The sequence below is a fragment of the Lissotriton vulgaris genome, chromosome 1_1 (assembly GCF_964263255.1).
Source record: "Lissotriton vulgaris chromosome 1_1, aLisVul1.2, whole genome shotgun sequence".
Taxonomy (NCBI): Eukaryota; Metazoa; Chordata; class Amphibia; order Caudata; family Salamandridae; genus Lissotriton; species Lissotriton vulgaris.
Genome location: NC_141685.1, coordinates 1,319,966,152 through 1,319,988,022, shown reverse-complemented (window position 1 = coordinate 1,319,988,022; position 21,871 = coordinate 1,319,966,152). Strand labels below are relative to the sequence as shown.

Genomic DNA, 21,871 nt, shown 5'->3' with positions numbered 1-21,871 from the left:
TTGCGGAGCCAAATAGCAGCCCCCCTAGAGAACGCTGAGTAGGATGTGGCAAAGAGTTGACCCCTCCACTTCTTTCTGAGTTTCAAGCCTTCAGCGCAGTTCAAGTGTGTCTCTTGCAGGCAGGCTATCATGGTTCCCCGGCGATTTAGCTGGGCCAGTATCCTGTGCCTCTTGTGGATCGAGCCCATGCCCCGCACATTCCAGGCGCACAAGTCATAAACATTAAGCGGTTCCATGACAAAACCTGCAATGTGGCCATGGTGGGACCGTGGGTGACCATGCCAAGTACTTCATGCCGTATGATAAGAGTGTCGTGTAAACAGTTAGCCCCTCAACATTAAGGTCCCCGGGCCAACGGGCCCGCGATCCAAACCAGTGTGCCCAACATGGGCAGGAAGTAAACAGTTCCAAGTGCATACGGTGGGGGAGAGTGGACCTCTCGTGCCTAACGTGTACTGGCCTGCGGTGGTGCGGCAGCCCTCCGTGAAACCAAACCTGCTAGTTACCTCCCATCATGCAAGGAGATACACTGTTCATACATTACCACCCGGACTTCGTTCAGGGTGCAAGCTGCCGGCGTCAGAAGTCCTCCGCTGTCTGCGCCGTGATCTTGGGAAATAATTGTAGGCTGTCCGCCGACCCCGACACCTCGGTGTGTATGCTGGAGACGCTGGCCTGACCTCTGTTAGCGCCCGCATCGTGAGCGGCGAGGGCCTCCTCCGTTAGTTGCACCACCGATGATCTGCCTGTCAAGCGGTCCGCTGTGGACCGTCCCCTTGAGGAAGATTTTTGCGAAGGGGCTCGCCCTTTATTGGAAGCCTGGTGACTCTGGCCCGACGGACTCTGGTGCCTCGCATTCCCAGAGGCCGAAAGTGGGTCCTGTGAGGTCGGCGGCGTCAGCGTAACCTCCATCCACTCCTCCGCCTCCTCCGGCGAGTCAAAGAAGTGGGATTTGTTTTCATAAAGAATCTTGAGGCGAGCGGGGAACAGGAGGGCATATTTCAAGTCTCTTTCCCGCAGTTTGCGCTTCACCCCCACGAAGGTGGACTTAGCTCACTGTACTTTGGGCGTGAAGTCAGGATATATGGAGATGTTCTTGTCTTCATAGCGGATCGGCGCTTTCTCCCGGGTCACTCTCAGCACAGTGTAGCGGTCCTTGTAGTGAAGGAGTCACGCGATCAAGGGGCGTGGGGGTGCCCCTGGTTGCGGAGGTCTTGACGGCATTCTATGGCTTGCTCTATGCTGTATAGCGCCGTGAGATCTTCCGGGCCCACGATCTTCCTGATCCAGTCCTCCACGAATTGGGTGGAATTCCCCCCCTCGCTGCACTCCGGAATGCCTAGGATGCGGACGTTGTTGCGTCGGGCCCTCCCTTCCGCATCATCCACCTTATCCCATAGCTGCTTGAGTTGTTTCTCCATACCTTCCAGCTTCGCTGAGTGTTCCGTCTGCTGAGGTATGAGATCATTCAGCGCAAGTTTCTGCTCCAACACTTTCTCCGCAAGTTTGTTATGGTCTGCTCGGAGTAGTGAGAGGCCTGTCGCCATGCTGTCAATGCATGATTCTAGCGCTTCCCGTGTGGCCTGTATTTCATTTAGTATGAGATCCAGCTTGGCGTCCTGCGAACCTTTTCCAGTCGGAGGGATAATGTCCGCGGTAGATGAAGCTAGAGGGTCCTCTGAGCCGGAGGACTGCATGTCCGCTGATGTGCCATGGTCCTGGATCCTGCCTCTGTGTTTCCCCATCGATCTGGTATGCAGGGTGGCGGAGTAGTAGGCGCACTCTCCGTTTCCGGCTTGCACTGCCTGATGGCTCTCCGGGCAATGAGCAGAGGTGTCCGTGCAGCCACCGGCGATACCACGAAGATATGAGTAAAGGGTCACACCCTAGAGCGATGCCAAGCCCACAGCACAGAATCCTCGTCAGTGTAGTAGCGCTCAGTGGGTGGTCCTCCTCCCAGCCGCGGTTCCGGCCACCACGGGGCGACGTGTAGGGGTGCTGGGCCACTATTGGGGGATCCGGTGGAGGTCAGTAGGAAGGAGAGCGTGGCATTGCAGTCCAGCCGAAGGTGTTGTGCAGCCAGGAGCCCTCTGTGGAAGCCCCGGGTAGCCGGGCCCCGCGGCAGTGCTCAGGTACCCCCTCCTCGCTGTGCAGGGGGCCGTGCCGGTGGTATGAGGAGTTGTCAGGGCGGCTACAGACTCGCCGCTGTGATGCACCTTGGGCAACGCAGGGCTCCGCGCTAGATGCTGGGAGGGCCCGGGGTGCAGGGTGGAGGCAAAATGGCGGCTATGATCCCGCAGCGGCGGGAGGCCGTCGCGAGTGGTCCCCATGCACACCAAGGCAATAGTGCACTGGGCAGTAGTGTCCTCTGTGCGTCAATCCCAGGCCCCCACTCCTCACCGGTGTCATCGGCGTCCAGGCAAGCGCGGGTGGCTCCTCTATGTTCGGGCGGGCGCCGGGGCGGCTCCGGTGTCTTAGTGTCGCGATCCGGGCAGACCGGCCAGAAATGGTCCCCCAGGCTCGTTGGTGTGGAGGTAGACAATGCGGCGGCAGAAGGGGCCGCGTCCGCTGTCGGTCTGGGTAGCGCGCTCAAGCTCCGTGGACCCGCTCCCCTCCGGGGCACGCCAGCAGTCCGTCGGGGCCGCGCTGCAGCCCGGCTCCCAGGCTAATCGAGTCCGCGGCTTACCACGAGGAAACAGGCCCCTGGGATCGCCGCAGGTCAGCAAAGTTTCGGCGGCGTCTAAGAGGGGTGGTGCGCTGCAAAGGTACGCCGCTCACTCCCTGAAACTTCGGGCGTGAAGACGGGGTGGGTAACGGTGCAGGATGACAGGATAATCCGCTTGTGTTTAGGGCTCAGGACGGAGCTCCTCAGCTACACGTCCGCCATAGTCGGCTCTCGGCCACGCCCCCAGCACAGTCGAAGTGTTGCGGAAGCGCTGGTATGACCTGCGACAGCGCTCCAAGGAGAAGTTGGCTGCCAGGCTGGAGCAGTCCCAGCTCACCGGTGGGGAAACCTTCAACGTCCCTGACTCTACACCACTGGAGGAGCTGGTAGAGGCCACACTGCCTCCACAGAGTGTTGCGGGCGTGTCCGTGCTCGACAGCTCAGCACAACCAGCTGCAAGACCAGGTAAGAAGCATGCCTCCCCACCCTAAACCACCCCCAGCAACCCCCTGCAGCAACCTAGGGATTAGGGGAACCACATGGCAGGCTAGAGCAATTACACAGGCAGTCACAGCAATGCATTATGGGAGATGTAGTCATCATAGTCTGTAATGTTAAATGTAGCATCAGAATTTCACATTGTACAAATGTGCAGGTCAGGAAAGGTGAATGACACAAGTAAAGTCAGGGAACACTGTGAGAAAATGTATTTAAACATCACATATAATGAAAAAATAAGTAATGTGTGCTGTTCTATCCACAGCACCTGCAAGTGGGAAGGCTACAGCCAGTGCAACTGAGACAGGACCCGAAGCCTCAGGAGAAGGCAGCCATGGCCATGAAACAGATGGGAGGACAGTCCTTTCATCCGACCACAGGGACAAAGTAGGAGGAACGTGAGGCCATTCAGGATTATGGATGATGATGAGGATGAAAATGAAAATGTGCAGTCTGATGCACCAGTACCCCAGCAGCAGGAGTCCAGACCAGTGTTCAGAGGCAGGCGTAGACCCCGCACGGCCATCAGCTCCAATGTGCAACAAGAGGAATCTGTGTTCGCGGGCCTAGAAATGCACATGCTTCAGGTTCACTGCCTGCAAGCGAAACACATGAAGGCCATACAGAGAGAGATCAGGGCAGGAACAGAGGAATACGGGAGGAAATCAGGGGGGCTGTGCAGGAGCTGACTGCAGAGTTGAGAGCTGAACGCGCAGCCAGGCGCAGAGAAATGGCCCGCATGGACCACTACACGCGTGCTATTAATTGCCTGGCCTCCTCCACCAATATGCTGGCAAGGCGTGCCATGGAGACACATCGGGAGTTCTCGCATGGTATCCAGGACATAGCCACTGTGGTAGTGCAGTCAACTGCCACCCTGGATGCGTGCGCTGCGTACTGCTGGACCCGGGGTGCTTACCCCCAGTGAGGAGGACTCACAGTCGGTGCGGAGCGCAAATACACCACCACCCACTGTTGAGAGGCGCCTTAGTGGCCGGAGCACCAGGCCTGCCACACAACAATAGGGACTGCAGCAAAATGTCTATTCCACACAGGGGAGATATGAGGCCAGCAACAGTGTAGCACTTGCTGTACTAATGACTGATTTTGTAGCACTGTGATTGAAACATGTGCTTTGGTTTTGGAGAGTTCATCCATGTTTTTTTGAATGTGTGACATTGTTGCAATTGGGTAGTAAACACGTTTGCAAAGCAAGAAGTTGTCAGTGTATCATTTTCACTCACCTAGAGGTAGTTCTGCATGATCTCATCACACCTCTTTTGCCCAGTTGCAGCAGCAGCTACGCCAGCTTCCATGTGTATGGGTCCAGGTCCCTCCACGTCAGAGGATTCGGAGTCACTCAACTCCATAGGTGTCCCTTTCCTGGTTGCAATGTTGTGGAGCATGGCACAAGCTACAACAATTTTGCAGCACGTCTCAGGGCTGTATTGGAGGGCTCCTCCACTTTTGTGTATGCATCTGAATCTGCTCTTCAAAATCCCAAATGTTCTCTTGATGGTGCCTCTTGTTGAAATGTGTGCCCGGTTGTAGCGCCGCTCCCCAGCAGTGGCAGGATTCAGGTAGGGTGTCAGGATGAAATCCCGGACTGCATAGGCACTGTCCCCTGTGGGTGGAAATGTTTAAAGGTCAGTCACTGTGATGCACGCTGGCCATGAGAAATGTGGGCTGACAGTGTGTACTGTTACCTAGTAGGTATCCCTCTCCAAATTCCCTTCTTGAGAGTCTACGGTATAGCCCACTGTGATGGAATATGAAGGCGTCATTGTGCTTCCAGGGTACTTTGCCACTATATTGGTGATTATGTTTTTGGCATCACACACCATCTGTATGTTCAGTGAGTGGTAGCATTTCCTGTTCTGGAATACATACTCTATGTTTGAGGGGGGTGAAATGGCAACATGTGTTCCATCTATACATCCTATGACGTGGGGGAATTGGGCTATGTTGTAAAATTCCTGCTTGGTCTGTGCTAGTTCCTGTGGGGTGCTGGGGAAGTGTATGTGATGTTGCATCCTATGTGTCATGGCGTCGAGGAACGCATGGAAAAAGCGCAACAGGGCACTTTGTGACACCCCTCCTGCAGAGGCTATGACCCCCTGGAAACTACCTGAGGCCAGCAGGTGTAGTGAACAGAGGACCGGGATGTGTGTGGGTATGGCTTGTGTCCTGCGGTGGGGTGTTCTAGGTGGGGCCTGAGTTCCTCAATCAAATCAAGTATGCTGACTTCCTCCAGTCTGTAATGGGTGTAGATATCCTCCTCAGTGCGTTGGAAGATGGTGGTGCGCAACCGGAATATCCTCTCCTGCCGTCTCCTCCTCTGCGCCAGAGCTCTCACTCTTCACCTCCTCACTATCATGTACAGCCTGGACATTGTGGTAGGGAGTGTGTTGCATTCTGGGTTTCAATTTATAGTTTGCACCTGGTTACCACCTGCTCCCACTTGATGGTAATTGCGATTCTTTATTTTGCGATTTTAAGTATTTCGCAATTTGCGATTGGTTGATACATTCCATTGCGATTTCTATATAGCGATTTCCACGTTAGCGATTTTCGCTAACAGGTTTCATCGCTAATTTGGAAATCGCTATTGTAATCGCTATTTAGCACTTTCGCAACGCTTGGGAATCGCTAATTTGCGATTCCTTATTTTGCATGCCTTTTTGGCTTCATACATTGCGATTAGCGATTTTTCAGTGGCAAACACTATTTTTAACGAATCGCAGCGTTTGCGACTCATTTTTGGCTTCATACATATGGTCCAAAGTCCTTAACAGCATTTGTGGGTAGAGGGTCAGTAAGGTGATTGGAGGGCTTCAGAGTACTGAGAATCTTGCCTATAGTTTCTTCCGTGTAAGTATCGAAGGACGACCATGAGATCTTGTTTTTTAGATCAAGGGATGTTTTGCTGAGAGGGCTAGAGTAAAGGTTTAGGTCCGTGAGGAGATCATTCCTGATGTTATCTGTCTTTAGATTAAAGAAGGTAGATAATTATTCACAAGTTGGTTGTGTGCTAGTTGTGTTTTGTAGTCGTTAAGGTTCATTTTTGGCTTGAGTTTTGATTAACTTGAACAGTTTTTTTGGCCGGTTTCTTGCTTGGTCTAGCTGGTGGCTTAAGAAGTCTGCTTTCGAGCGTTTGATTTTTCTAAAGTAAGCGTTTCTTTTTTCTTTAGTGTTTTAAGGTGCATAGCCGAAGGGACTGATCTCCAATTACGTTCCGTCCAGTCTTATAGATCGTCTATTTTCGTTAAGCAGCCCGTCGTACCATGGTTTTGAGTTTTTAGAGGAGATTCTCTTTAACTGAAGGGGGGGCAACCTCATTGATTATCGATGTCATAGATTTGAGATAGTGGTTGGTGAGAACCGGTACGGCGAGGCGCCAGTAGGGGGAAGGAGAAGATTGTGACTGGGAGATGGTAATGAATTGGGATTGAGTTTCTTCAGGTCTCTTTTCCAGACCTTTGGTTTGGTGGATTGAGCCGGGTTAAGTTTCACGTTTTCATTGATGAAGAAGGTGATAATATGGTGGTCTGATCAATCACAGGGTTGGATCGACTCGAGTCGGATGGAGTCGCCTTTGGAGATGATTAGATCCAAGATAGAGCCTTTGTCGTGTGTAGGGCTGTTGCAAATTTGGGTGAGGTCTAGAGCACTGAGGAATTTTTTGAGACTATTAACCACAGAGTCGCTGTGATCGTTCCAGTGGAGGTTAAAATCACCAAGGAATATTTGTGTGTTTTGTCGTCCAGAATTCGTTGTGACCATGTCCATGAGATGTTCAGTGAAGGTGAGGTTGTCCCCTGGTGGATGGTAGATAATATGTAAGGAGCATACTGGATTGCCAATGCTGTTGATGTTGAGGCAGATGTGTTCACAGGAGGAGAATACAGGGGATATGGCTCTATTTACGGAAAGATTGCTCCGGTGAATACATGCGATTCCACCCCCTGTCTTGCCACTCCTGTCCAATCCGATGATGTGGTAATTAGGGGGTACTAGAATGTCAATGAGTGGTGAGGAAGATTCTGTTAACCAGGTTTCAGTGAGTACGGTCAGGTCTAGGTCGTATGCGATGATGAGGTTGGCTATGTCTGCTGCGTGTCTAGGGGCCGATCTACAGTTCAAGAGTGTGCATTTAAGCAGGGGAGTGACAAGGGAGGAGGAGGGGTCCAGAGTGATTGTGACTTTTTTAAGATTGTTGGCAACGATACCTCTATTGTTTTGGGTGGAGGACCTGTGAGGGTTGGGGTGGATAGTAGGGATGGGAAGATGTGTGGGGGCTGTGTGGGTCGTGTGAGCGGGTTCAGAAGAGTGTTGAAGGGCGAGTATGTCGTAACCTGAGAGTGGATTGATGCTTCACAATGGGCGGGTGGCAGAATTACGGGAGGGAATTGAAGTCCAGTAAGGAGGATTATGTTGGTATGAGAGTGGAGGGGGCTTGCTTGGTGAGAGGTTTTTGGGGGTCTGGGGTGCATGTGTTGACTCGAAATCAGCTTTTTGAAAGTATGAAGTTCCTCTTCAATTTGGAGAAGAGTGGACATAATCTTGTCCAAAAGTGGTGTTTGGAACGGTAGAGGAAGGGGTAATTGTCTGTGGTATGGGTTGAGGATATTCGGCTCGTTTTGATGTAAAATCTCATGCAGCGCAGCAGCCAAACATGCTGCACTCTGTGATAAGGAGACAGTAGGAAATCACCATATCCACAGAGATATGACAGGCTCCTCTTCTCTCCCTAGCGTTGAGGATTAATCAGGCAGCTGACACCACGCACTTTGCACTGTGGTGCAAAGGATGTCTGTGTAAGTCTAATATAGGTTTTGTACTGGAAGCATATCCTATGCTAGCAGTAACTTTAAACATGGTCTTACTTTGTATGTGTGCCGTACAGTGCAGCACACATGCAAACTAGAAAAAGAATGGAAAAGTATAAACATTTCTCCTTGATATGAAAGGACGGTATTTTTTTATGCAAAACCCTGTGTACTTTTTTTTTTGTAGAGTTTTGTGTAAAAAAAATGTGGGTGGTTGTATAGGGAACACCCATGCACGGGTCCCTTGGCATAAAGTAATGCAAAGCCTCACGCGAATTTCAAGTCAATTTCAAGTGCAAAAAAAGCCTTGCGCTGTAAGGTAAAATTGGAAAAAAAGATTGTGCATTAAGTTGTATCACTTTTGTGACTCAAACATGACAAAAAATCTCAGTAAATATGTCTATATGTTTGGGACACAGAACATCGAATGTACAATGCACTCACTGAAACAAAGAAAGGCAAAATAATAAATATTTTTTTTTTTAAATACATTCCGATTTCTTAAATAATCCATGTCAGATGTAAGTAAATCATTCAATACTGCTATTTATTTACATTCTGGCCTTCATAGTCCGGCATTTATGACCAGAATCAGAATTTTCTCTGTGACCTATCGGCAGAAGCGGATCTTTGTTTTCCCTCATCTTAGCCATCTCAGCCAGCAACTCGCGGAACCCGCTTCACGGGTCCCGCATCGTGAGGGTTGTTATTTCCTTGTAACATCTTGACGTTTGGTGGGGATTGAACAAACACCAGTGGTGGTGACAATTGGCGCTTGAAACTGCAGGGCTGCGAGCGAGCGTAGGCGCAGGACTACCAGTCCCAGGAGCGCCCGCCTGCCTCAATCGCAACCACCTGGGCCGCTCTCCCTGCAGGCTCCTCCCCTTCCCTCACTGAACCTATAAACACATTTGTCTAGTCCCGCTGCGCAGGAGCGACCAGGAGAAGCCCGGGACAAGGGCGGGACCGGCTGTGGCCGTCAGGGGCCGGTAAGGGTCGGGTCGGGCCACCCCCCTTTCATCGCGATTGCCTCATTATTTGTTACGTATACGTATTTGTTTATCTAGTGCATTACTTGGACACTGGTGCTGCCATATTGCTGGTATAATTTTGTTTTTAACTTGGGTTGTAGCTCCGACTGCTTTGTATTCTGTAAGACGTGAAAGAATACTTGGTGCCCAGTATTAAAATGCCTCTACGCTCAGGTAGGGAAAGGCAGGTCCAGGTTTCTACCTATAATGGCACCTTTACAGGTACTATTGATCAGTTCTTTAAACGTACCACTTGTATATTGGAGAAAGAAATAGCTCTTGCTGAAAAACGCCTATCACTTGACTTGATCACGGGCAAGCGTTCTTCACTTGGAAAAATTAATGAGGCTGTCTCCCCCGTTCCACTAACCCAATTGAGTAATGTTACTACCAACGTAAACATGGACTTAGTGGTAGCAACTGCACCTACTAGTCAAACTCTGGATTTAGAGGGGGTTGTTACAGATACTGCTCATGATACTGCTCATGACACCATAGCGGATAGTAGTACCATCTACCATGACTTATCCCGCAATGACACTGGTCTTTCTGAGTCCCCTAACCTTACCCAAAGCACGGAGCGAGTAAATTTATCCTCTACTTCCCAGTGCTCGCCCCACGCACAATCCTGGCAAAAGGAAAAGGGTAGATTCGACCGACATGGGGGGACATAACAAGGGGCAGAGAGCTAATTACGTATCCCCCATACAGACAACCACTTCCACTGTAGTTGTCCCACCTGAGGAACATAATGCTACTGTAAATATTGTAGAAAGTATACTCTTGGCCAAAATAGAATTACTGATCAAATCTTTACTCCTACCGTTATTTGAACGGACTAGACTATTAAACACCAAGATGGATTCTTTTTACATACTAGTGAAAGAGAACATAGCTGCAACAAAAAGAATCCATATACCCTCAGCTCCCAAGGGTGCAGATTTGACACTTTCCCAGAACAACCCAGTGAATACCAGGGACAGGGAAAATAGAGCCAAAACAGGACCATCTACTACAAAAGTTTCTCAGCAGAAACCCGTTCCCGTTATAAAAAAAAAAACAGATGACCGAGAGTACATCTCTGCAAAAGGTTGCTACTGTTTCTAACCCACAGCCCCCACCTAGAAAATCACCTAATCCCACTAGCCATTTTGACCAAAGTATACGGCCTAGGATTAAACCTGTACCCAGGAAACAATGTGTGAACCCCCCCCCCCCCCGAGTCACTTCCATATACCATCATTTTAACTGGAGTGGCCCCATTAGGAGAAGGTAAGAGGGAAACACACAAAGATCTGTACAACAAGGTAACATTTTGGTTAAATAAAAACCGCCCACTCCCTCAAAAATAGAGATCCTTAACGTTAGGAGGGTGGACTGGGTAGGGTATAGTAAAAAAGATCTTGAGGGGGATTGTGTGGTAATCAGCTTTAGGAAGCCTTGGGTAGCTGACTATATCAGCAGGGAACCTAGATATGGAAGACTGGGGGATGTACAAACTTTGTCTCTGCATTATTTCTATCCTACACTAAATTCTATCAGAGCCCAAACATCGCATCCCCACTTTCAAAGGTGCAGACCTAGAGATAGACATTACCATGAAACACCAATCTATCCAATGTTTCATCCCAACCGGTTTGCCCCCCTCTTGGGATTAGATGGTGTGGATTGACTTAACAATGGGCCCCTGGTCCCAAGACTGCCTGGAGCTATAGAAAACTGTTCATTAACCAATATTGCAAATCTAGTGGATACGTTAGAGTCCGAGTTTGGAAAAGTCCCCCATGGAAGGAAAGGGACGGGGGAAACCTTAAGTCATATTCTCACACTTGAGACTAGTGGGGGGAATGCTAGTTCTGTTGATATACCGCTTAAGACATCTGTACCTACCCTTAAGATATTATCCTGGAATATTGCTGGGCTGAGGGGGAAATTGGTAGAAGCAGACTGGGGGTCCTTTGTGGAACATCATGATATAATTATATTACAAGAAAGTTGGTCTGTGGATGCTATTTATCGGGTTGGTTATTTGAATTTTTTTAAATCAGCCTGCAAAGGTCTAAAAGGTCGTCCTTCTGGGGGTCTTGTTATTTGGATCAGACAATCTCTAGGCTTTAAGATTTCTGACCTACCCACATTGAGTAATGATATCCTAGCTTTAAAATTGAGTAGCGAAACTAGTCAAGATCTCTTCTTGATTAATATATATGCCAGGGGGCGACCAGGAGGGAAGTCATCTAAAACGGCTGATGATCTAGATCCCCTGCTGAATACCATTGGTAGAGACAAATGTGTATTGGTGGCTGGGGACTTTAATTGTACATTCGAACCTGTCCCCAATCTGGATAACGGGCGCTATGGTGAAGCTGATCAGATTTGGAATATTCCCTACTTGACCATCCCACCTGTCAAAAAAGTAACAGAGGCCGTTATGCAGTGGCTTGGTCTCTGCCTAGAATGGGATCTACGAGCAGCGAATGGGAGGACAAAATCTGACCTTATGGGAAATGTCACTTTTGACAATTACCATAACTCGAGCCGTATAGATTACTTTTTAATCAAGATGGAGTTCTGGAGTTTACTAGTGGATATGGAAATAGTCGCAAGATCAGAAAGTGATCATAATCCCCTAGTAATAAACTTATCAATAAATGGCGACCTACAGAGAATTAGTGCAACTAATTTAACTACTGCTGTCCTTACGAACGATTGCAGAAGGGTACGCTGGGCCAGGTTTCTGGAAGATCCTGCTATCATTGATAAGGTTTCGAAAGAGGTATCAGCAGCAACTAAGCTGATGGTGCCTATACTAGATGATGCGAGTTCCCTGGAACAAATTGGGTTGATTCACGAGTCCCTTTTTAACAAAATCAAAACTTTTTTTATCAAACCAGCTAGAGGAAGGAAAACTGGCTCGGCTCAAACAGGAGTTAAATGGTACAACAAGACCTGTCGTCTTGCCCCTAGCTCCTTGATAGCTGCTATTAAAACTAGATTAGCTACAGGCATTAAGAAAGAAAGGGCAAATTATAAGAAGGTGCTTAAGCAGGCAAAGATAAATTGGGACGAACAACGTTGGTTAGACTTATATATAAGGCCAGCCTTTCCACTAACCAGCAAAAATTTTGGGAAGTAGTGAAATGGGGAGGGACAGGGGACCTGCAAACCCCAGCTAACTATGTTCCAGCTGAGACATGGGTTAAGCATTTCTCGGCGCAGTTCAGTAACACAGATTTGATCTCCTATAACCTAGGAGAGACTATCAGTGTTCCGACTGTAGTTCCTTCTCATGACCAGATAGTCTTCACGGAACTGGAGGCTGTAAAAGCTCTAAAACTAGTTCAGAATGGGAAAGCTCCCGGAATGGACTGTGTCCCAGCGGACCTTTTTAAGTTTGATCAAGAAAATTGGGTCCCCTACATAACCAAATTAGCCAATGCCATAGCTAGAGGTGTCAGAATTCCTGATTCTTGGAAAGGGGCGGAGATCCTACCTGTGTATAAAAAAGGAGATAAGGCGGTTGCGGGAAATTATCGCCCCATCAGTCTTATCGACGCCCTGCAGAAGGTAATTGCCAGAATGCTGCTGGGTAGAATCCAGTCTTGGATGACAGAAGAAAACATCCTGTCTCCACTGCAGGCTGGCTTCAGGGCCAACATAAGCACCGTCGGCCAAGTACTCAGATTTGTCATGATTTATTGGAAGACTGTGTTTTTAAGAGGAGGTACAATATACGCAGCGTTTGTGGATCTCAAATCTGCGTTCGATTTGGTCCCCAGAGGAAAGATGTGGGCAGCATTAAGGAGAATGGGTATACCATCTGCCCTTCTTGAGTTTACAATTAGGCTGCACGAGGAAAACATTGCCAGAGTAAGGTGGGGCTGCCAGGGACAGGTGACCGACTCTTTCCCTGTGACCCGTGGAGTGAGGCAGGGCTGTGTCCTGGCCCCTACCCTATTCTTAGTTTTTATTAACCAGGTGGTCCAGTTCCTCTCAGCAACTCCAACAGATGCGCCAACTCTGGGTGGAACAAATTTCCCCTTTTAATTTTTGCTGATGACACCCTAATTTTGGCAAAAACGCAGATGGGCCTCCAGTTAGCTATAAACAAGTTTGTGGACTTTTGTAGCCAGAATGACCTCGAAATTAATGTTTCTAAGACTAAGTTTATGGTCCTGACAAAGAATAAACCCCTGAGGGGGCATGTAACGATGAATGGGACTAGCTTAGAACAAGTAGAGGTAATGACATACTTAGGAGTTGTTATTGACTATAGGTTAATTAATTAATTAATTGCAGGTTTATATAGCGCTAGGATCGACTCCCGGAGGAGTATCTCCGCGCTTCGACCGCTGCGAAACCCTTCCTGGCTTCCCTGAGAGATGGTCCCTTAATGGGTATCTCCAGGGTGAGACCAGGCATCCCTGGCGGTCTGGTGGGGCCGTTAGTGAAGATGAGGCAAGCTAATGCCCAGAGTTGCCGAGTGTGATCGCTGATCAGAGTGGGCACCAAGGCGAGAGAATTATCGAGTCCGCTGACCCTGGTCCAGAAACCTGCCGCGTCGGGAATCAAACCCTGGTCCCGGGCCGTCCTCTGCTCTCGGGTCTGCCGCCTCTAACCAGTGAGCCACACTACTTCACGGTTACGCTGGAAAGAACAAATTGAGGCACTTAGTCTAAAATTTGCACGATTATCGGGGTGTCTTGTTAAGGAACAACGTTGCTCCCTGACTAAAAGAGTCTTACCGGCGCTTAAAATCTATAGCGCCAAAATTAGTACCGCCATACTTTATGGGGCTGACCTATGGGGGAACGTGGATCTGGCTGCTTTGGATAAAATCCAGAACAAATTTTTTCGTAGTCTAGTGAGTCTCCCACCATCACACCATCACTTCCACTTATGCTAGACATGGGCTTTCATTCTATTAAACATCATGCCCAATACAGGATGGTTGCGTTATGGAGACGTATTTGGTCTACTCCGGAATTAACCATGTTTGCCAAAGAAATACAGGATGTGAGAGCGCTACAAGGGGCAGGGGATATACCCTGGTTTAAATCTATTAAGAACACCCTATTTAGAATGGGTCTCCATCTGCTATGGACAGAGCCGGGAAACCACACTTTCCCGTCAAAAAAGACTTTTAACTTCTTTTCTGGTCCGTAGTCAAAGGAGAACAGGTTGCGCTTTCTGAGAAATCTAACCTGACAAGCATGTTTTTGATCTATAAAGTAGTTCCACATACAGAGACTTATTGGGACACCATCCTTAAAAGTTCCGATAGGAAACTATATCATCAGTTTCGCGTAGGGACGCTGCCATTAAGAGAATTCCCTAATAAATGGCATAACCAACAGTCCTTGTTCTGCCCCTGGTGTCATGAGCGAAAGGAATCCCTAGGGCACTTCCTGTTTGCATGCCCAGCTTACTGTGAACCACGCCATACATGGCTAAAACCAATATGTAAAAGGTTAAACACCCGGGTGAGCAGTGAAGCCATGTCAATCCTAAGATATAATACAGCTGAATGGCTGTCTATAGGGGTGGCAAAATATCTTGGGTGGGCCTGGATTATCAGAGCAAGGTGTATACGAGGAGCCAATAGCTGAATGTCAAATATGTTGCACCTAACCTATATCTCTTGGGTAGCATTTCTGAACTGTCTTTTTATACTTGTATTAACTTTGATATAATCGTCTTTCTATGCTATTTAATTGACTTTTTTAAGCAAGATCCATGATAATTTTAATTGCTTGTATAAACTTGTACATATCTGTTGTGTGTTTTGTGTACATATTTTATATGCTTGTCTTTTATGAAGAAAAACTTCGAAATAAAGATGTTAAAAACTGAACTGAACTGAATAAATATATATTTTTTTAAAATACATTCTGATTTCTTAAATAATCCATGTCAGATGTAAGTAAATCATTCAATACTGCTATTTATTTACATTCTGGCCTTCATAGTCCGGCATTTATGACCAGAATCAGAATTTTATGTACCAAAAATAAAATGTAAGGAAGCAACTACGACTGGATAAACTAGTCGCGCCTGCCAGGGGCACCTTAGGGTCTGTATTAATGTTGACACAGGTTTTTCATGAAATAACAATCTCCTTGCATTTTTCTAGGTGCTTCAAAAACTGGGCAAAACGGTCGAAACCAGGGATGAACAGTTTGAGCAGTGCGCATACACCTTCAATCAGCAGCAGGTAATGGGTCAGCACGGCTAGCATGATTGTGACGGAAGTTGGCTGGTAGGACATGGCATTTCAGGCCTAGAATGACACAAACATTTGCAACTACTTTGACTCCTGATTTAAAATCACAAGTCCAAATTCAAAAGTTACTGCATATTGGAAATCCCAGGGTCACTGTATTCTCCTAACTTCTTTAAAAACAACAACCATTCATAAAATTGATGACAACATCATTGCTTTTGGTTTTCCTTTATTTGCTCGTAAAACTTTAATTTTAAGATCTAGACCTTTAATTTTAGGAAAGCACTATATATACTAACCGCTCCTTCTTCGTCCATGGGTTAGTTTTGTGTGAGTCATATTTTACTTCTACGCCTTACGGCACAAAGCATGGGACATTGGGTCAGCCCACTTTAGCCATTGCCTAACTTCACTGTGAGTGATGGCATTCTGCCCTTTCATGAGAAGAACATCAGCACTCAAAGTAGTTTCCTTTAGTGCTAGGAACAACTACAGAAATGTATGCTTTATGAAACCCCCAATTAATTTTTGTATTGAGCCAATGTTTTTTTTTAAATATTGGCAAGTGGCCTGCAGCTCCTGCACCAATACCATTTCATAACAAGCATTTACAATGCAATGGTCTCGGCATTGTTAAAGTTAGAGCTATTTGCATTGCTCATGACATTATTTTTATTTATGTTTTTGTTTTTAAAACATATAAATAAATGGCATTGTCATTTACAATGCCAATAGCTTAATCACTCGCAAATGCGAGACCAATTGCATTTGCACACACAAAGCCACACACACACACACACAGAGCCACCCACACAGAGCCACCCACACAGAGCCACCCACTCAGAGCCACACACACAGAGCCACAAACACACACAGAGCCACACACACACACAGAGCCACACACACACACTGAGCCACACACACAGACAGAGCCACACACACAGACAGAGCCACACGCACACAGAGCCACACACACACACAGAGCCACACACACACACACACAGACAGAGCCACAAACACACAGACAGAGCCTTACACACAGACAGAGCCACGCACACACATGTCGTCTGGGGAGTATTGCCCAAAGGGAAAACTCAACAGCCAACTTTTTAAATCACATTTTCACCCCACTATAAAATCACTTTAACCACTGGCTTAGAGAGACGGGGGGGAAGGTAGACAGAGAATACGGTTTTTAAAAAAAGTGGAATTTCATTTTAGCATGAATTTAAGTGAAACTGTGTGCTACTGACATATGAAGCCTAGGATGGAATTCCCCTTTCACATTAAATTGCAAAAGTTTAAAAGAGTTTAAGCTAAAGTAAGATGTGATTTCACTATTTGCAATGATACAATTTCTAACAAAATGTTTAAAAAAAGAAATTAAAAAGTGAGAGCGATATCAGCGACAGGACTGTTCATACTGAAACGTGAAATTAGAGTAATTGAGATAACATGAGGGTTGTGTGGTTTTGTTGGATTAGCCGGTAATCTTTATAAGGCTGTCTGGGTCCTTTTACTGGTTTATGGTAGAATTATAACACCTACTGCCAGCTATTACCACAAGTCATTTATAAAAATGGATGAGTTTACCACAAATGTAACCTATTCTATATCACACATTTACTAGGCAGCCTCACAACCACAAAGTACAAGCCAATCAATTCAGAGAGTGCGCAAAAGTCCACAAATATCTTAATACAATGATTCTTGGTAACCCAATCTTATTTTCACAGACGTTTTGTTTTTAATGGGTAGGCATGCTTGAGGCCCAAAAGGAAGCTGCTATTCTACTCCTTCCAGAGGATCAGGCACGAAGTGAAGAGCACGAGAGGAGAGCAAGCACAATCAACGAGATGGGAGACAGGAGAGCAAGCACAACCAACGAGGAGGTGGTCAGGAGAGCAAGCACAACCAACGAGGGGGGTCAGGAGAGCAAGCACAACCAACGGGGGGGGTCAGGAGAGCAAGCTCAATGAACGAGGGGACAGGGGCAGGAGAGCAAGCACAAGCAACGAGGGGGGCAGGAGAGCATTCACAACCAACGAGGGGGGGCAGGAGAGCAAGCACAAGCAGCGAGGTGGGGCAGGAGAGCAAAGCACAACCAGTGAGGGGGGCAGGAGAGCAAGCACAACCAACGAGAGGGGGACAGGAGAGCAAGCACAACCAACGAGGGGGAGGCAGGAGAGCAAGCACAACGAGGGGGGGCGGAAAGCATGAGGGAACAGACGCACAACAAGAGGGGGGCCGGAAAGTATGCACAACGAGGGGGGGCGGAAAGCAAGCACAACGAGGGGGGCGGAAAGCACGAGGGAACAGATGCACAACGAGGGGGGCTGGAAAGCAAGTACAACGAGGGGGGGTCGGAAACCAAGCACAACGAGGGGGGGGTCGGAAACCACAAGGGAACAGACGGACAACGAGGAGGGGGCCGAAAGCAAGCACAACTAGGGGGGGTGGAAAACACGAGAAAACAGAATGCACAATGAGGGGGGGAGCGGAAAGCAAGCACAACGAGGGGGGGTCGGAAAGCAAGCACAATGAGGTGGGAGGGGGGCGGAAAGCACGAGGGACCAGACGCACAACGAGGGGGGGTCGGACAGCAAGCACAACGAAGGGGTCGGAAAGCAAGCACAACGAGGAGGGGGGGCGGAAAGCAAGCACAACAAGGAGGGGGGGGCGTAAAGTACGAGGGAAGAGACGCACAACAAGGGGGGGGGCGGAAAGCAAGCACAACAAGGGGGGTCAGAAAGCAAGCACAACGAGGGGGGCCAGAAAGCACGAGGGAACAGACGCACAACAAGGGGGGGGCGGAAAGCAAGCACAACGAGGGGGGTCAGAAAGCAAGCACAACGAGGGGGGGTTGGAAAGCAAGCACAACGAGGGGGGGCAGAAAGCAAGCACTACGAAGGGGGGCCGGAAAGCACGAGGGAACAGATGCACAATGAGGGGGGGGGGGCGGAAAGCAAGCACAACGAGGGGGGTTGGAAAGCACGAGGGAACAGACGCCCAAAAACTTACCGGCTCAGGGGGGGGGAGTTTTGAACTACCCACATCCCCAATTAGCAGAGTGCCTTTCGCCCAACCCCTGCCCGGGAGTGAGGAAACCTCCCCCTCCCGCTGTTAACTCCTAAATGGGGAGAGTACGCTGGCCCCAGCTGCAGCCGCTGCCTTCGTCCACCCCCCAACTAAACAACTTCGTGTCACCCAAGTAAACACTCCAAAAGAGTCAGTTCACCCTCATCACAATGTGTGTCTTCCCGCTGGCACTGATGTATCCTGATCCCCCAAGGGGGTAACACCTTCTCTCAGTCTGATGAGGCATTGGGCTCTCCTCCTACACCCCGCTCCACCGGGAATAAGTAATACTATCTGCATTGGGAGTTACCCCCCCCCCCCATGGCCGCCCGCCGCTTGGGAGCAGCCCCATGTCCCGGCATAGCTGAACTTTATACATTACAGTTTGGAAGGGCCACATTCGTATCTTCCTCCTCCATCAGCGACCGTCTGTGTCTCTGAGGGACACCCACTTGGAGCTGGCCGATCTCAAACGCCAGGAGCGCGGAATCTGCTCGTCCACTTCTGATCTCCCAGCCACCGATCCCGGCAAGGCTGCTTGGGTGTCTCTCCAGGCCCCGACCTCCGCTCGCCCCATCACCTGCGACGATTCTCGCTCCAGCCAGTCCTGCACTTCAGACGGTGCGGTGAAAAACAGGGACTTGCCACCCACGGTGACCTTTAGTTTGGCCGGGAAGAACATCATATATTTTAATCCCCAGTCCCGGAGCGCAGCTTTCACGCCTACAAAGGAGCGTCTCTCCCGCTGGACTTGTAGCGCAAAGTCGGGGAAGAAGCGGATCGTGGCATTCTCGTAGGGCTGGTGTCCCACCTGCCTAGCCACTTGGAGGATGGCGTCCCTATCCCGGAAATTCAGATTTTTTGCAATGATTGTCCGGGGTGGCGCCCCCGGCTTAGGTTTCAGGATCGGTGCACGGTGAGCCCGCTTCACCTTGAAGATGTTAAAGAGGCGCTTAGGCTTTAGATGGGTGAGGATGAGGTCTTCCAGAAAAAGTTCCACACTGGGTCCCTCCGTTCCCTCCGGCACTCCCACCACGGTGCTGGCGTACCAGATCGTTCACTCTCTTTTCCAGCATTTTCCCTGAGGTCTGCAGCTCTCGTATCGCAGACTTGTTTAATTTGGCCTTGTCTGTGGTTTTGCCTAGATCAATTCAGAGAAGATTGACCTCCATTGAGCTTTTGTCCATTTTCGTTTCTAGATTTGTGCCCAATGTCTGTATCTCCGCCATGATAGAAGTCAAAGAGGGCTCTTTCTGACCTGCCTGGTCTTCGGTTGCGCCTCCCGCTTGGCCCTGTCCCAACGGGACTGCATACTTATCCAGCTTGTTGGTTTGTGTGACCGCGTTGCCTTTAGGCCTCATACTGGCGATCTGTGCGCGCCAAGACGCGCGTCGTAGACCTTTCACCTTCCTTTACTCGACACGGTTTACCAGGGCGTGCAGTACTTCCCTGGCTGACAGACGCTCCTTCCCGGTCCACAGGGAGTTGTCTCGGTTCCAGCCTCGAAAGCACTATCCCGCCCTCGCTTCTACCCCGCGGCGTCCTGTAGGGTCTCCTGCTCCTGCTATTGTTCCTGGCAGCCTTCAAAACCCATTGGCGCCTCACACCCCCTCCAGGTTGCTCCGGCGGGCCAGAGATACGTCCTGACTACTCTCCCGGGATCTCCCTCAGCATGAAGGCCTTCTGTGTGCCAGCCGTCTATCACTGCAAAATTCAGGCTCAGATCTGTTCATATGCTCCTGCCCGGCCAGCGCCACCTAAATGTATTCCTCGGTTTCTGTCCTGTGGCAGTCCCGCCAGTTTTAGGCCCTACTTCTGTGCTGAGAGCCAATTCAGTGCAGGTTAAACCTCCCCTGAACACCAATACTGGTCGCCGAGGCCAGGTAACCAACCCCACGGTCTTTCAAGGCGTCTCAGATGGGGGCACCAGTAGGCCAGTGAAGTCAAGGCTCAGCCTGGTGGCGGCAAAGCGGTGAACCGCCGCCGTGTCTTCTCCCGTGGTGACGATGCACCTTCTAGGTCCTGGACTCCGCTCCGCCACAGGGAATCTGTTATGAGGGCCCACTCACCACCACGATTCTGGTCTCTGCTGCTGGGCTCAGGCACCGATCCGGCCTTCAGATGTCTCCGCGACCTCCAGGCCCAAGTCCCGTGGGTCAGACTCTCGATGGCGTATATTGCGCCCGTTCTTCAGGGGACAGCTCGTCGCAGGGAGTCAAGGAGCTATGTCCCGCAGTGTATCAGGATGTGCCACGGGATCCGAGTTCATCAGCCTTCCCCAGCTCTGCCGAGCATTCAAAGGCGCCACACTGCCACAGGCTCCGGCGCGCACCTCTCCCCGGCGAGCAGGCCGCAAGCCGGGACCTTGCGTGAGCGCGCGATGCAGGGGCGAGGCTCCGCCCGTTTCTCAGGGAGCCCGCGCCCCGCAGCTCAGGGGCGGTTCTCCGGTTCTCTGCCGGAGTTTCCCCCCGGTTTTAGGATATGCCAGAAGCGGACCGATTCAGGGGATGAAGGATAGCCGTTTGGTGCTACTTGGGGCGATTAATTTGCAGATTTCTACGGGGACAGACTCGGCTTCAGCGGAGCTCCCCTTTCAGGCGGCCACGCCCCCTCGACTAGCTACTTCTTAATTATAAGTTTCTGAGAATTTCTATTCAAGTCCTTTCACTTTCCTCAGCTTCCCGAGGTAATTTGCTGCAAGCAAGGGTAGCTGCAAGAGAGCGAGAAAGAAAGGTAGAGGGAAGAAGATAGAGAAAAGTGGTAAAATGGTAAAAGGAAAAGGAAGATAGAGAAAATGGATGGGATGAAAGAGAGAGTGACAGCAAGAGAAGTTGAAGGGAGCAGTACCTAAAGGATCAATTTGAAGGATTACCACCTAAAGGTCCGATGAAAGCAAGCAAAAGAACATGATTCCATGGGCTATTGTTAATAAATGTTGCATATTGGCTTATACATATGCGGGGTGCAGTTGCTGAGGAATCGAGCAAAAGATTTTGCTTACCTTAAGAAATGGGTTAGTGATAAGAATCTTTCGGATTTACAAAACTGTTTTGATTTGCCAATGCGAGCCATGATCATGCCATGCTGAATTTGTAGTTTTGTGTATAAAACCCCGGGTTTTGAAAGATTGGGGACGGCTTTCCCTTTTCCTCCCAAGACTCTGTCCTATTATTCTGAGATTTTTCTCCTCAATGGAATGATGTTGTTCTCTTTAGAGTTTGACACAGATTTAGGTTCTGATATGGTTTATGATTCTGTGTTTTCTGTAAATCTAAGTCTTTATGACTAAAATCTGCATTCCTCTTTATTTGTTCTATCAGTGCTTCTATAATAAACCTCTTAAACCTAATTTTGATCTTGAACTCTATCCATGAATGGTACCAGTTTCTAAAAATGGTTTTACTCTGCTAAATGTATTCGATTGAAGGGGAGGGTGGTCTCTTGCGACTAGATTAATGCAAGTCTTGCAGAGTTGAACTACTAAAGGTGAATTTTTGGATTATACGATATTGGGGTTCAGGGATTATTGGGGTTTGGCTTCTGCAGA

The 21,871-nt window shown here is 49.0% G+C and overlaps 1 protein-coding gene across 2 annotated transcripts in view; it reads left to right on the top strand.

Annotated features, from left to right (window-relative positions):
• The window catches only part of BIN2 (bridging integrator 2), a 420,497-nt gene that overhangs the window by 95,338 nt on the left and 303,288 nt on the right, over positions 1-21,871 (top strand). For both annotated transcript variants that reach the window (XM_086965898.1, XM_086965889.1), the window contains exon 2: positions 15,157-15,237. In XM_086965898.1, coding sequence (XP_086822024.1) covers positions 15,157-15,237 — 81 coding nt within the window. The remainder of the gene's footprint in view (positions 1-15,156; positions 15,238-21,871) is intronic.